At 41.4% G+C, this 15,212-nt stretch overlaps 1 protein-coding gene across 1 annotated transcript in view; it reads right to left on the bottom strand.

Moving 5' to 3' along the window:
* Positions 1-15,212, bottom strand: part of LRP1B (LDL receptor related protein 1B) — a gene marked incomplete at both ends in the record, with an annotated part of 332,345 nt that overhangs the window by 197,741 nt on the left and 119,392 nt on the right. The window contains one exon of the mRNA XM_015412125.1: positions 10,127-10,276. Within this exon, the coding sequence (XP_015267611.1) occupies positions 10,127-10,276 (150 nt within the window). The remainder of the gene's footprint in view (positions 1-10,126; positions 10,277-15,212) is intronic.

Genomic DNA, 15,212 nt, shown 5'->3' with positions numbered 1-15,212 from the left:
CTCCAATGAGCTTTTAAGCCTCTCCCATCATTTCCAATAGGCAATCTTGTAATTCCTTTTAGTACATTCCCCCAGTGGAACCCAGTACCACTGTTGCAATGCAAAAAGAAAAAGAAAAAAAAGAAGACTAGTGTCAAACCAAAGAATCCCTGAAATACAAACTGAAGGGGGACACACATTTTTTTCAAGCCCAGCAGAACTAGTGCAATATTTCCAGCAGAACCAGTGGCAGTGCCAACTTAACAGGACAACTCAAACCAGAGAATCTCTGAAGTAAAAACTGAAGGCGATGGGGAGGAATTTTTGCAAGCCCAGCAGAAACAGTGCAATATACTGAGTGCCCAGGAGTACCAGTGTAATCAAAGAGATGCAATGACAGCTCAACAGGATTGATGTCTAGTGCAAGACCACACTCCAAGCAGGGTGGAGGGATTTTACATGCTCTGTAAAAGCAAATGTAAACGCTGTGGTGGCTCAAGTGGTTAAGATGCTGAACTGCAGGCTGTGGAAGGTCGGTAGTTCAGCAGTTTGAGACCTGAGTGCACCGCATGACGGAGTGAGCTCCCATCTCTAGTTCCAGCTCCTGCCAACCTAGCAGTTTGAAAGCAAGAAATTGAAAGTAGATAAATAGGTACCACTTCAGTGGGAAGGCAACAGCGTTCCATGCGCCTTGGTGTTTAGTCATGCCGGCCACATGACCACGTAAATGTCTTCGGACAGCGCTGGCTCTTTGACTTTGAAACGGAGATGAGCACCGCAACCCTAGAGTCGGATTTGACTGGCTTTCGAGCAAGGGAACCTTTACCTTTACCTAAAAGCAAATGAGAAGGGAACCCAAGCCAGCAAAGGGAGGGGAAAAAACCTCTTGAATCTGACAAGAGCAGTCAGGAAGCTGATAGAAACCCAAGACGCACAGAGAAAAAAAGAACAGATTCTAAGGCTGGAGAATTCTTTGCTTTGAAGTTCCTCCCCACTGTTGCCTTGGAGTTTTGTAAACAGTTTGCGTGGCTCCCGAGCCGCAGTTTGGCCACCCATGGTATAGATAAATCACTATTTCTGGGGCTGTGATGCTCTGTATTCTTGGTAATGGGGGGCAACAGTGGGAGGGCTTCTGGAGTTCTGACCCCACTGATGAACCTCCTGATGGCACCGGAGCTTTAGCCCCTATATGACAGAGTGCTAGACTGGATGGGCCATTGGCCTGATCCAACATGGCTTCTCTTACGTTCTTATGTTTTTACCTTTGGCTAGCCTCAGATTATAGGGAAGAAAAAGGGTTAACAACCACCATTGGCTGCTGCCTCCTTTACTCAAGGGTCTCTCTTTCTCTGACTTAGGAGCCAAGTCTTCCTTCCTTCTCCCTGGCTGGTAAGAGTACACCTGCCCAATAGGGCCTGCCTACGTCTCATGAGAGAGAACAGCCCTTGTGAGAGGCTGGAAGCATGTGGGACTCTCTCCCCTGCCGGATCCCACCCATTAGTAGCTGCAGCTATGAAAAGAAACACATCATCCTCAGCAAAATCCTCTAATAAACTCCGAGTGCATGTTACCAATTCAAAATCCTGCCTGAATCCTAAACATTTTCCTGACTCCTCGTGTCTCCAACCTTATTATTTTAAACTCATGTCAGAACATAGATGCTCAATTATTCTCTCCCCTCCTCAACTTTTCCTACATATAATTATGGTTAAATTAATTAGAAATTAAAAATTGAAACCAAAGTACTGCAAGTAGAGTGAAGCTTGTAGAACCTTCCCACTTCCCCTCCTACTTCACCCTATTGAGCCCTTCCATTCCCAGGCATCAGAGGACCTCAAAAACTGGGGGGAGTGGAAGTGGAGAATGGCACCAACAGAACTGCCATTCTAATAGCATAAGTGTTGCTATACTAGCAAAGGAGCACCTTTGGATCCAATACTATACAAAACAGGTAATGAGATACCGCCGATATTAGTTCATGGTAAAAAATAATATATACGAAATTTAATATAATTTAAATTTTCCTATGCTTTGCTCAACAGAAAGAAAAACATTACTTCATATTTACATATATTTAAATGATGCTACTAGCCTATGTGCATACTGGGATGTCTAAATGATCATGCATAATATCATACTGCAAGTCAATTAAGAACATATTTTAGAAGAAATTAATGTATGCAGGGGACAGGGAATGTATTGCAAAAGGAAACTCACATTGCTATCACATGAGATTATTAGCAGATCAGTGCAACAGCAGGTTCGCCTACTACTTGATTCTTTTAACTAGAGATTCCAGGGATTTAACTGGGACTTCCTGCATGACAAGCAGATACCTTACCACTGAGCAACAGCCCCTTCCCAATTGTCTTCAGATCAATTCTACATCTGTATACTTCAGCTAAAATGTACTTGTCTATACTTGCAAGTAAGTCCAATTATGTTGGCAATCAACCAGAGGAATTCAATGTCTCCTGAGTGGTGTTTTGTCAACTCAGCACTGTGAATTGCTCATTGGCTCAAATAGAGCCCCAGTTCCACAAAGCAAAGTGCTATGCAAAGTTGGGACGACATCATGTAGGATTGCCAACCTACAGGGAAGGCCTGGAATTACAACTAATCTCCAGATCATCAGTTATGATTCCAGGAGATCTCCCAGAGATCAGTTCTCCTGGAGAAAATAGCTGCATTCGTCCCTATGGTATTCCATCTTTCTGAGGTTCCTCCTCTTCTCCAAGCTGTGCCCCTCCAAGGATCCACTCCCAAATCTCCAGGAATCTTCCACCCTGGAGTTGGCAGCTCTATCATCATGGCATAGCAAAGTGTGTGAAAGCTAAAACAAAGTCGAAGTAACACCAGCTTCCAACTGTGGGGGACAGACAAAATGCCTCTTTATTCCCATTACCAAATACATAGCCAATGGAAATATGAGAAGGAGGGGCACTCATTTCCTTCCACAGTTCTTCTCTGACTTAGTTTGTAATTTTTCAGTACACAAAATAAAGGCACACCTTATGCACATACCAAATTTTAGTGCACAATGTCCCCTTATCCCCAAAGCTCTTTTGCCACATGGCATCTCTCCTTTATTATAAAGGAGTTTTGGGTGCCAGAATTCTAAAATGCGCCCCGTTAGTGTATGGGCGGAAAATATGCCACTCAGAAGAGCTGCCTCCAATGACTGGCTCCCTCAGCCAACCTGCCCAGACAAAATGCCTCTTTATTCCCATTACCAAATACATAGCCAATGGAAATATGAGAAGGAGGGGCACTCATTTCCTTCCACAGTTCTTCTCTGACTTAGTTTGTAATTTTTCAGTACACAAAATAAAGGCACACCTTATGCACATACCAAATTTTAGTGCACAATGTCCCCTTATCCCCAAAGCTCTTTTGCCACATGGCATTTTATTCATAAGTGTGCCCTCATCCTTGGGCCCTTGGCTGGGGGGGGGGGACAAAGGCAGGATGTAAATGTTTTAAATAAATATTCTGAACTGAATTACAACCCTATAGTTGTAAAAATTAAAAGGGCCAGTAGTGCACACCAAGAATACAAATCCCTTTAACTATTTAATCTGTGTAGATGATATTTCTATAGTTATAAGGTCTAAAACTGTATACATTTTGGTTTGTTTGTTTGTTTTTGCTATTTAATCATGATTGGGTTGAATCCTATTACCTGCCAGTGTAAGCAGTTTGTGGAGGCTGATTTTCCCCATCTTTCCTTTTCCCTTGTGACTTCTGAGGGCCAAACTAGAAGTTACGGCCAGCTGAAAGGGATTTTAAAATGCCACAAAGCCCCAAAACTAATAAAGGCCACAGCACAGCAGGCTGTTTCACTTTGTGTGCCTTATTTAGTGTCAAAATGTTTGCAGCTCTTCCACAGCTGTTTCAGCACTTGAAAAGGAGACTGGGGGGAGGGGGAGTGCCACACTGTGGACCCAATCAGGATTGGGTCCATACGGCATTTTAAAATCACTTTAAAATGCCAATGGTGTCTTTATAGTGGTCACAAGGACGCCATCATGTCTCCTTTGGCCATGAGAAATAAACAAATATACACTATTCTTTCTGCTTAGGTCAGAGAGGGTGAAAGAGAAAAGTTTTATGTGCTTTGGAGCCTTCAGATAGCGAGGTTTTCCACCAATAATCTATGCCATTGGCAGTTATTGGCATGAGTGCACTATTTCTGGGCTGTACTAAACATGATCACTCTGACTCATATGATGGATTGTGCGCTTGTATGTGCGTGTGTGTTAGAAATATAAAACTTCTGGAAATTCTGAAACCATGGGAGAAAATGGGAGGGTTTGGGGGTCTTTTCGCAGTCGGGGGAAAAGACCTGAATACATGTAATACTTACTTTCCTATCAGAACTGCATCTCTCTTGTTGCTTTAACAAAATGCATTATTTATAATTTAGTTAGCATATAAAAGTACATTCATTTGTATATTTATGGAATTTAAATCTAAAAATGCCAATTTTCTAAACTGCAAATACAACCAATACTAAAGTGAGAGAGAGATGGTATCTTAGCACATTCTATTAATTAAAAAAAGATCCTATCCTATGATTTTTTTATTGTTCAGTCAAATTTCCCTATTTTTTTCCAGTGGAAAAAATTGAAAAAAGTCTGTAGACTTCCATGCTACATCTTGAGTGAGAAAAAACACACCTTGTCTTGAAATTTTTTCACTGGTTTCATAAGAAAAAACAATATTCTGACGTGCACCTCAAAATTTTGGACAGTTTCATGTTATGCATTTTGAATAAAACCTTGTCTCATAAGAATTTCAGTCATTTCAAAGATGAAATATTTTGTAAGAGGGTTTTTTTAAAAAAAAATGTTTTCCCAACTTTCTCAATTTTTCCATCAGGAAAATTGGAAAATTCTTTAGGGAAAAAAACCCCCAGATCCCCTCCCCAAGCCTTCACATCTCTGATGTATATGCACATGTATGGGGGGGGGAGCACAGGGTTGGCATTAGCTTACCCTCAAGTGGAGCAGCTGCTAGGGCTTCTGGCAGGGACCCCTGTTGTCATCCCCCCTTTGTCCACCCATTTGCCAGTGCTCCAGTACCCATGCTCCCCGCTGTATGCAAGGCAAGCAGCTGTGAGCATGGGCAGTGGCAGGGCTCACGAGCAAAGCAAGGGAAGGATGAACAGGCAAGTAGTGGGCACAGGGTGAGCATAAAGAGAGGTATGAGCAGAGGATCTGCTGATGAGCAAGGCAGGGGAGGGGCACACCCAGAACCCCCCAAAATCTAGAACCGGACCTTGGAGGGCATGGAATGAGATGGCAATGCCATCCCTGTTGTGAGGGTAACATATAGGGAAGCTCATGCTGGAAGTTACTTTGTATAGTTGGATCTGCCTGATGCTTGATTCAAACAGTAAAAGTCCTTCTGTACAATGTGTTGATTGCAATGTTCTACTAATCTAGCCTGCCATCTTATCTGACAGTAAATGGAAGCTCCTTATATCTCAAGGCTTATCCAGTGTTTCTCTGATTCAAGAAGATTAAGAAGAAGAGATTGGATTTATACCCTGACTTTCACTCAGAGTCTCAGAGCAGCTTACAAACTCCTTTTCCTCCCCCTTTCCACAACAGACATCCCGTGAGGTAGGTGGGGCGGAGAGAGCTCTGACAGAAACTGCTCTTTTTCAAGAATGCCGCTGATAGAACTGCAGCTTGCCCAAGGTCATCCAGCAGCTGCGAGTGGAGGAGTGGGGAATCAAACCCAGTTCTCCAGATTAGAGTCCACGCACTTAACCACTACACCAAACTGGCTCCCAAGGATTATGCCCACAGTCTTCAAATTCCATCTCAGTGAAATTGATAGACTGCTTATCTTTGAGCAGAGCAAACTATTTTTACCAATTCATTTCAGGAAAAAAAGTGTTTAAAAAGGCAAAAAATCTAATACAATATTACTTTCTCTGTTATTCACCAATGCCTTTAAAGAATGAGAAAATTAAAGAAAGTGAAAATAAAGGAACCATATATATGTGACACGGATGAGAATGCATTGATTTTATTATTAATAATTTAAATTTAGAATATTCATATGCTTATGCTTTTCTGGTTTTATAGATTTTAATATTAAGAGTCTATTAGGAATTAGAGATCCATTTCTGGCAAACAAAGTCTTTCTTATCAGGTTTCTTGGCTGGAGAAGCTGTCTCAGCTGTCTGACAGTACTAATAAGCTTTAAGTATAGTGTTAATGGAACAAGGGAGGATGGGCTTGCTGATAGGGGTATTTAGTCGACTTTTTACTCAAAGTATAGAGTTCATGGCTTTAGTTGTTTAGGGTAAAAGCAACCAAGTGTCTGGGTCAGGAAGGGCTTGAGTTCCTTATCTGACTTATCTGAAAATAACACTTTTTGCTTGGGTATAGAGAATCCTTGGTTAAAGTTAAAGTAGATCAGGTTAAGTAAACATTTAAGATATAATGTAGTCATACCTTTTATTGTAACTGACCAATAAATGTATGGCAACTCAAATGATGCTCTACCATTTCTAACCAATTATGATTTTTGTATATTATCTTTTGCTTATATCATTTTAGGTAAAATTTTGTGTACTTCCTCATGTTATTCAGAAAGCAGTCAATTTTTGACAGGCAATTTTAGCCTAATAACTGTTTTTCTAATAGACGTTGCAATAAATATCCAAAGAACTTTTTCTCCTCACTGGGACTTCTCTCGTGTGTTCTTTTTGGGCTTGAGAACATACAAGCCACATTTGTGGAACATATATTTTCTGTGTACATACTACTTGTATGAAGTATATCAATTTATGTTTCTAAATACGCTTGAATAGTAGTGATAAGTGACCAAAAAACAGTTTAAATAGTAACACTACACTACTCATGAAAATAAGCATATAGGAAACCATTATTTTTTTAAAAATTCAAGCCGTGAACAATATCTGGAAGTTCATGCTAGAATTGAAATGTTGTTAGTTTTTAGGGTGTCAAAGACTCCTGCTTATTTGTGCACTTGTACACAGCTTTCAACAGCAAGTTATAAAGGGGGAAAGGAGATATGTATTCTTACAGTACAACACATTCCAGTTTTAACCAAAATGTACAATCTGAGAAACAATTTACACAGTAAATTTTCCATTTATATAATCACTGTAGAAAGCAACACAGGTATCTTGAACCTCATCCAAGGAACTGAATGCATAATACTACTTGTTTCCTTGAAGCACCTCTGTTAACCTTTCTTTAGTGAGTGCCATGTTGTGAAACAGGTGCAACACTTTCACATATTACTTTTTCATCTTTAGCAAAGCAATACATTTTGGAAAATGTGCAAATTGGTCCTGAGACAACAGTTAAAATGAAGATGAAATATTTTCAGCAGAATCTTATGGTACTTATAATTGAATATATTCTTCCTAATATATATCAAGTTTGTTATAGGAAATGTATGTTGGCTCTGGCAAATGATGAATTTCATTTTAGCAATACTATGAAATAGTTGCATATATTCCCATATTAGGTAGGCATCTAAAATAAAAATATGTATGTTATTCTTTCAGTATGAATGAGATCTGAATACATTATAAACATGCATATTAAAATACCTCAAACCTAAAATTATTTTGAAAAATAGTAATAGGGTTAGGCTAATCTTAGAGACATTGAGCCTATCAGCCTTTGTTCAGTTTAAGGGTGGGTTATTTATTTAAGTTCATTACAGCCAATACATGAAGAAGAAGAAGAAGAAGAAGAAGAAGAAGAAGAAGAAGAAGAAGAAGAAGAAGAAGAAGAAGAAGAGGAGGAGGAGGAGGAGGAGGAGGAGGAGGAGGAGATTGGATTTATGCCCTGCCCTTCACTACCCAAAGGTGTCTCAGAGCGGCTTACAAACTCCTTTCCCTTCTCCTCCCCACAACAGACACCCTGTGAGGTAGATGGGGCTGAGAGAGCTCTAACAGAAACTGCTCTTTTTCGAGAACAGCTCTTATCAGAGCTAAGGCTTCCCCAAGGTCACATCAGCAGGTGCAAGTGGAGGAGTGGGGAATCAAACTCAGTTCTCCCAGATTAGAGTCCGCGCACTTAACCACTACACCAAATAACCATCCTTAAACTGGATGAAGGCTCTGATTCTCTTCAGACAACACATGAGACAAGGGTTTAGGAGTTCTTATAATGTGATTCTAACTCAAATTTTATTGACATGCATTTCCAGGTTGTAATCCTCCTATCAAGATTTTCTGTTGGGTTGGATGCAATGGTCCCTTGCTGCTAAGTAAGGAATTTTCCATTCATGGAAGACTCCTGAGAAGGAAAGTAGTCTTTTGGTCATACAAGATTCCTCAGAACCAAGGGGAATTACATGATCCAACATATTTTTATATTCTCCTGTTCTTTAAATAACTTTCACTATTTATATAGAAAAAAAATATGGCTGGGACCTTTGTGGGTTCCAGGGCTGGGGGGGCAGAGCAGTAGAGAACCATGTGGTCTCTGATAGTCTGACCACATGGCCTGTGCAGGGGAGGGGTCCACAGCAGTATGAGGACTTCTGGATGTGGGAGAGAAGCTTGGGTGTTCTTGAGGGCCAAGACCACCCACCCTCCTCCTACAGCTTGGGGGCTGTTAGTAGGGCTCTCACCACCAGGTAGCAAAAGGAGCCATGCAGTGGCCAGTGCTCACATGGTTCCTTGTGGTTTGTCACTTATCAGTTGCCCCCCCCCAGTAGGCGGGCTGGAGTGTGGGGTTCATCGGTTGGCAGGCATGTTGTCTGATGCATGATCCATTGCCATGCTGCACCAATGCTCCTGCAGTGTATTCAGTAAAGCTGTGGCCTTTTTTGCCCAAGATTATCAGTGGTCCATTGTATCATTCCTCACCTCTGCCCCCCATGCCCCTTGGCCCATAATAAGAACTAAACTTTCATTTTCAAGTTTAACTTCTTTCCTGAGTTAATGGAAAATGTCAACTGTTATTTTGAATATCACTTTCAGGAACTGTAGCTCTACACAAACCAAGTTCTAATGGCAAGCTGTTATAATATTTCTCTTTTATAGAAATGACAACTGTACCTGCCGGGAATACTAAAACCTGAACAAAATATATCACAGTAGTGATGTTTTTGTGTTTTCATTGCCTCTGTATATTTTAAAATGAGCACAGGATGTGTAGAGCTCCTCACTATCAGCTATTAACAAAAGAGAATGATGACCACATGGTTGTAGCCAAACGGTACATAAAAGTAAAAACACCCCACTTCTCATTCCATAACAATTTAATCTCAGTGGATCCCAAGATTAAAGTGAAAAGTAAAATGCCCTGCAACATTTTTATGAGCAACATTATTTTCTATATACAATAAGAAAATAAGCCTACTCAAGAAAGACTTTATGGACCTGAGTAACATGGATGTTTTGCTACTACCTAACCATAGTTAAGATTTCTATTGATACATCCCTAATATGTCCATGGTTAACATAAACCAGTGTTCCATCTTAATCTTGATTCAAAATTAGGATCTGAAATTTAGATACATCAGCTTACTTGGGTTCATTTGGATAAGAGGGGAATAGAAATAATTTCAGTAAATAAATGAAATACTTCTACATTATCTTTTGATTAACTTGTAAGCACCTCTGTCATTTTATCTTTAGGCTTGTCCTCCTGATTTCTTACTGTATTCATTATATCTAGGAATCACCAAGAGTATCCATCCCCAATGCTTACATGTGTACTGATGTTAAACTAATAATCTCTAGTGAAGCATTAGTTATTTGGAATCAAACGACTTATTTGTGTAGATACATGTTAAAACTTCATGCTCCATAATACTAAAGAGGAATGTGTGAACAGTTTTTTACTGATTTGGAAAAGGGGGTTGGAACTGAAAATATGAAAAATTATACTCAGTTACTATCTGGAGCAAAGAGGCACCCATGAATGAATTCTTACAGAGTAGCTTGGTAAAAACTTTTCTACAAAACAGCAGTTTAAATTTAAAGAAAATAAACAATATGATGCCTTCAAACGTATATATTAAGGACCAAAGTAGTTTTGCACTAACCAAAGGGATTTTGTCACATATCTTACAGGACAATATTAATATGCTTTGGAGAGTAAAATCTAACAGACAGTGCATCCTAAACATGTTGACTTACCCATAATGGTTAAAGCTGTAGCTTTTGTTAGTTCTTCTTTCATTGAATCTATTACTTCAAAATTGCCACCATCTAAATTGCACCGGTTTATGGTTCCATTTCCTGAACTAATCCAATAAAGCTTGTTCTCTGCATAATCTATCGATAGACCTAAAAATAAATGTATACCAGACATGGAATATATTTGCAGCAATTCGATTACACAAAATGTATATATTCATTCAATTGCTTACACACCAGCAAAGGGCATTCACAAAATTCGAGACATTTAAAAAGTAGCAGGTCAGCTGTTCAAAGGACTCAGACATATTTTTTAAACCATACTAAGTAATTAAAATCCAGACCAATGGAGCCAAGGTATGAACTTCCTGAGATAGACACATATTCAGATGTTTACTACAAAACCATGGATTAATTAAGGGGATAGAAGATGTTATTTTTTCAGATCTTGCACAAAAATGACATAGGTTTTACTTTATCTGTTTCACCAACACTGCCACAGAAATATTTCTACAATATCTTTTCTGTCCTGTTCCCTCAACAGCTTTGCCCATGTCATACAGGGAAAGTAGAGTCTATTCAATATGTTCTGCTGCACTGCCCATTCTATAATGGCATTCAACATCAGTATATTTCTCCAGTTCTGTCAACTATACTGGGAATATCTGAACAATGTTATGTCTCTCCTCCTTGCTGACTCCTCCCAGGAGATAGCTTAAAAAGTTGTAATATTTTGCCTATGGGCATGTGGGATATGCAAATGACTAATTAAGTCCCAGTAATTTTGCTTATCTGCTCAAGGAGAGTATTACTTTCTTTGTCTTCCCTCCTTAATTCGTGTTTATTGTTTTGTGCTTGTCACATTACATGTGTTTTTCCTTTTATTATTTGCTGATTCTCTGAGCTGAATTTGTGTCAAAATAATTTGGATATCTTTTCTGACCATCATTCAGGGTATTCCTTTTATTCTTATTTATTTGATGCCTGCCATACAAATTAAACAGGAGTCCAGTAGCAACTTAAAGATTGATAAACTTTATTCTAAATTCATCTGGTGAAGTGAGTTCCAACCCATGGAAACTTATATTGGAATAAAAATTAGTCTTTAAAATGCTGAACTTCAGTTTAACTATACCCCACACAATATTACTATAATTTTAGTTTCCATTCAGTTCCCTTTCGTTTATTGTTTGCATAAACCAGATACTTCTAATTATTTTCTAGAAAGTTCAACCATCCTTTCTGTGTCTTTTGGTAGCTCTTCCTTTTACCCTCCTTTACTCTTCACGAAGTCCTCAATGAACTTTGTTTTGCATATACTCAACTGCTTTTTTTCTACCTGAACCATTAATCTTTCAGCTGGTCATTTAACATAAGATTTATTTTTCCTTGTTGCTGGTTAAAAATGACCATCAAGCCATTCTGACCAAAAATAATAAAATATATATTTTAAAAGCCATTCTGACCCTAACTCATCTTTCCCAGACAATATGAGATGCAATTTAATCCATATAGGGCAACATCCCTGTATTTAAATGGCTTCGTCTGGCCTCTTTCACTTGCACTGCTGTCAAGATGATTGCAGTGCATGTCCAGCCCTTCTTAGGAGTAGGACCTTGGCATCAGGTTCAAGCCCCCCCCTCCCATTTTGGTCAGCTCTTTCCTGTTGGGGACTAGGTGTTGGGTGGACTCAGGGATTCAAGCTGGCATTTCAGTCCCCTTCCCCAGATTATTGCTATGTGTGGCCAACACTTTTCAGTGTTGTGAGCCACAACATCAACAGTCATCATGAGATACTGTCTGTGATGGTCTTGGGTATTCAGGCCACTATGTCAATGCACATCATAGCTAACTTCTGCATTTGGGGGCTTCTCTGTGTAGGAGTATGAAAGGGCCACTGGCACTAATGGCAAGGTGATTGCTATGCATGGCCAAAGATATTCCCAAGGCAACTTGACATGTCCAGAGCCACCCCCTTTCACTCTCTCCACTGGCAAGATTATTGTGTTGCATCAACAGCCCTTCCAGTGTGTCCAGTGTGGGTCACTAATCTGTGTGGCCATGTCCAGTACCTTGCTGCGTCCCCTCAGGAGTAGGAGTCATGTCTCACTCAGAATTTCAATCCCTTTTTTGGATACTGGCTACAAGCCAGAGCCTGGGTGGGGACATGACACAGGGCACTTATAGTTGGGGGTGGTCCTCCCTTTTGTTACAGGGCCATCTCTCACTCCCACCACTGGCAAAGCAATCACAGTGCATGGCCAATTCTTCCAGGGCATTTGGTGTGGGTCACAAATCTGAGTCATCGCCGGAGCCTGGGTGGGGGGGCATGGTATAGGGTGTTTGGAACTTGGGGGGGGCTTCCCTTTGTTCCAGGGCTCCAGAGCCATCCCCTTTCATGTGCACCACAGGCAAGGTGATTGCCGTGCATGGCTGACCCTTCCTGGGAATAAGATTATGGTAGCAGGTTCAAGCCACTCTTTCTGAATGTGAGCTTTCTCTCTCTCTGCTCCTTGGGTTTGGATGTTGGGTGAACTCAGGATGTCAAGCCATCCTCTAACCCACCCCACTGTCAAGATTAGCTGTGCATGACTAACCCACCCCATTCCAATCTTGATCCACTCTTTACTGTTGGGTATTAGGTGGACTCATGGCTTTGAACCAGCTTCTAACTCACCTCGCTAGCAAAGTGATTGCTGTGCACTGCCAAAGGTTTCTTTCCAAGGCTTTGTTATGGAGTTTGGCTGGTCCTCCCTTTCCATCTCCCTTTCTCTCTGTTATTTTGGAGCCCCAAGCCACCTCCATGTCTTCCTTCTATTTTCAGTGCTGTTCGATCTGGATCTTCTTTGTGTCATGGCCCTGAGCCACCTCCTCTGTTGTGGGTTACTTCTGGGCCTCACAGAGAAGTGGGATTGGCTGTACCCAATGGTTATCTTGAATGCAGAGAGTGAATGGGGCCTGGGGATCTGGCCACCCAAAACAGTGCTGATGGCTCCTGGGCCCAAGCAGGACAGGGGAGGAGGGAAGTCGGCCATGTTCTGCAATTACCATATCCATACACGGTGAATGGGGCCCAGGCATATGGCTACCTATAACAGTGCGGGTGGGTCCTGGGCCCAGGAATGGCAGCAGAGAAGGGTGGTTGGCCATACCCAGCTATCATTTTGTCCATGAAGACTGAACAGGGCCCAGGGATGCAACAATGCACAACAGTGAGGGTGGCTCCTGGGCCCATGCAGCGCAGGGAAGGAGGGGTGGTTTGCTGTACCCAGATATCATCTTGTCTGCAGAGAGTGAATGGTACCCAGGGACACAGCCACCTTCAACAGTATGGGTGGCTCCTGGGCCCAGGCAGGGCAGGGCCAGGGCTCAGAACTGTATAGGTCTAAAGAAGAACTGAAACAGTCAGGTTCATACACATAGACACAAAACATTTAATTGCTTGTTGTGACCCAATGCAGAAGGTATCTGAAAAAGATAATGAGACTGGTCCAGTCATGGATGAAAGAGAAGTCAGAAGATGTGGTTTATTGGTTAGCCACCAACAGACATATGCATGAGGAATCTGGAATCATGCTTTTTAAATACTCATTGTTATAACGACTTCTGGTTTATGGCGACGCGCAGGCAGACACATCTCCTGGATGCCCCAGGGATGTAAACTGCACACCAGCGTGTAGGAGGGGGTGCGATGGGTCGTGACCCCCCCCCCCGGAGCCTTGGTAAAAGGCTCCTAGCCAGGGGGCTTTTGAGGGGTGACCTCTTCGATGGCGCGATGCCGGAGAATTGAGGCACTCCTCCGCCCCAAAGGTCCTGCCGCTAAGTGACCATATGGTACGAGTGCTGCTGACCGGGACAAACGTTGGAGATCGGGCAAAAAAAAATGATGCCAAGTGAGGCCAGCTGGCCAACAACGAACTGTGAGTCGGGTTGAAGTGACTGTGAAGACTTAAAAAGAAAGCTGCCCCCCGTAAAGACCAACGAGAAAGCGAGCGGGGGAGGGGTCCCTCCCAAACGCATAGACGAAACACGGATGGAAAGAGGGGGGAGCGGAAAAATAAGCGATTAAATCTGTTTTAAGAGACTTACCAGAGCGCAGATAAGCGTCTGGGTGAATATCAGAGACTTTAGCAACTTTTTGAAAAGTAAACAAATCCAAAAAGATGGCGGGAAAGAAACTGGAGAAAGAAAAGCTGTTGAAACCGAAACTAGTGGGTAGTCCTCGAACGGAAGAGACTACTGAGCTCTCAAAACTGTTGGCTGATTCCTTGCACCCTCTGCTGGATGAGATGACTAGTATTAAGCAGCAACTGTCAACAATTGGTCAGAGCTTGGCTTCACAGCAGTTACAACTGACTCAATCTTTAAAAGCAACAGAGCAAATGGGGGAGAAAGTGAAGCCAATACTAAAAAAGTTAAGAAAATGGTGCAAAAGCTGGAAATGAAGCAAGCTATGGAAGAGTCAAAACTTTTACAGCTACAAATGGAGAAAACAAATTTGGTCCTACGGTTTCAAGGGGTCCCGGAAATTAGAGGAGAGAATCTGAAGCAATGGCTGAGTGAAGCAGTAGCCCCAACGACAGATTTGACAGTGGAATACCTCTACAGTGAGATGGATGTGGTCTACAGGTCCTATTCATCATATATCAAGAAAAATAATCTGCCTGGGGAAATAGTAGTCAGATTCTCAAAGAGACATGTGAGAGATGCTATCTTGAAAGCAACTACGGGAACACCCTTGAAAATTGGGGACAACAACATCAGGATTTTAAAAGACATTCCATTTGACACAAAACAGAAGAGAAAGAACTATAAAGAATTAATCCTTTTCTTACAAACAAATGGCATCAGTTACAGATGGCTAATTCCAGAAAGCGTCATTTTCAAACTCCATGATAAAAAAGAAAAGATTGTCTCTGTTTTTAAAGCATGTGATTTTCTGCGAATACAGCTTGGGGAACCAGCTGAGGAAAAAAGGAAGAAGAAGAAAGCAAATCTGATGGCAAGTTAGGCTTGGTGTCTTTGAACAAGGACTCCCCTTCTGAAAAGGGGGCGGCTGCCCCCAAAAGTTCATATAAACTGAGGA

This window comes from Gekko japonicus, unplaced genomic scaffold (assembly GCF_001447785.1).
Source record: "Gekko japonicus isolate JY-2015 unplaced genomic scaffold, Gekko_japonicus_V1.1 scaffold2043, whole genome shotgun sequence".
In the NCBI taxonomy this organism is placed as follows: domain Eukaryota; kingdom Metazoa; phylum Chordata; class Lepidosauria; order Squamata; family Gekkonidae; genus Gekko; species Gekko japonicus.
The sequence above is the reverse complement of the archived record's forward strand: the minus strand, read 5'-3'. Positions and strand labels throughout refer to the sequence as shown.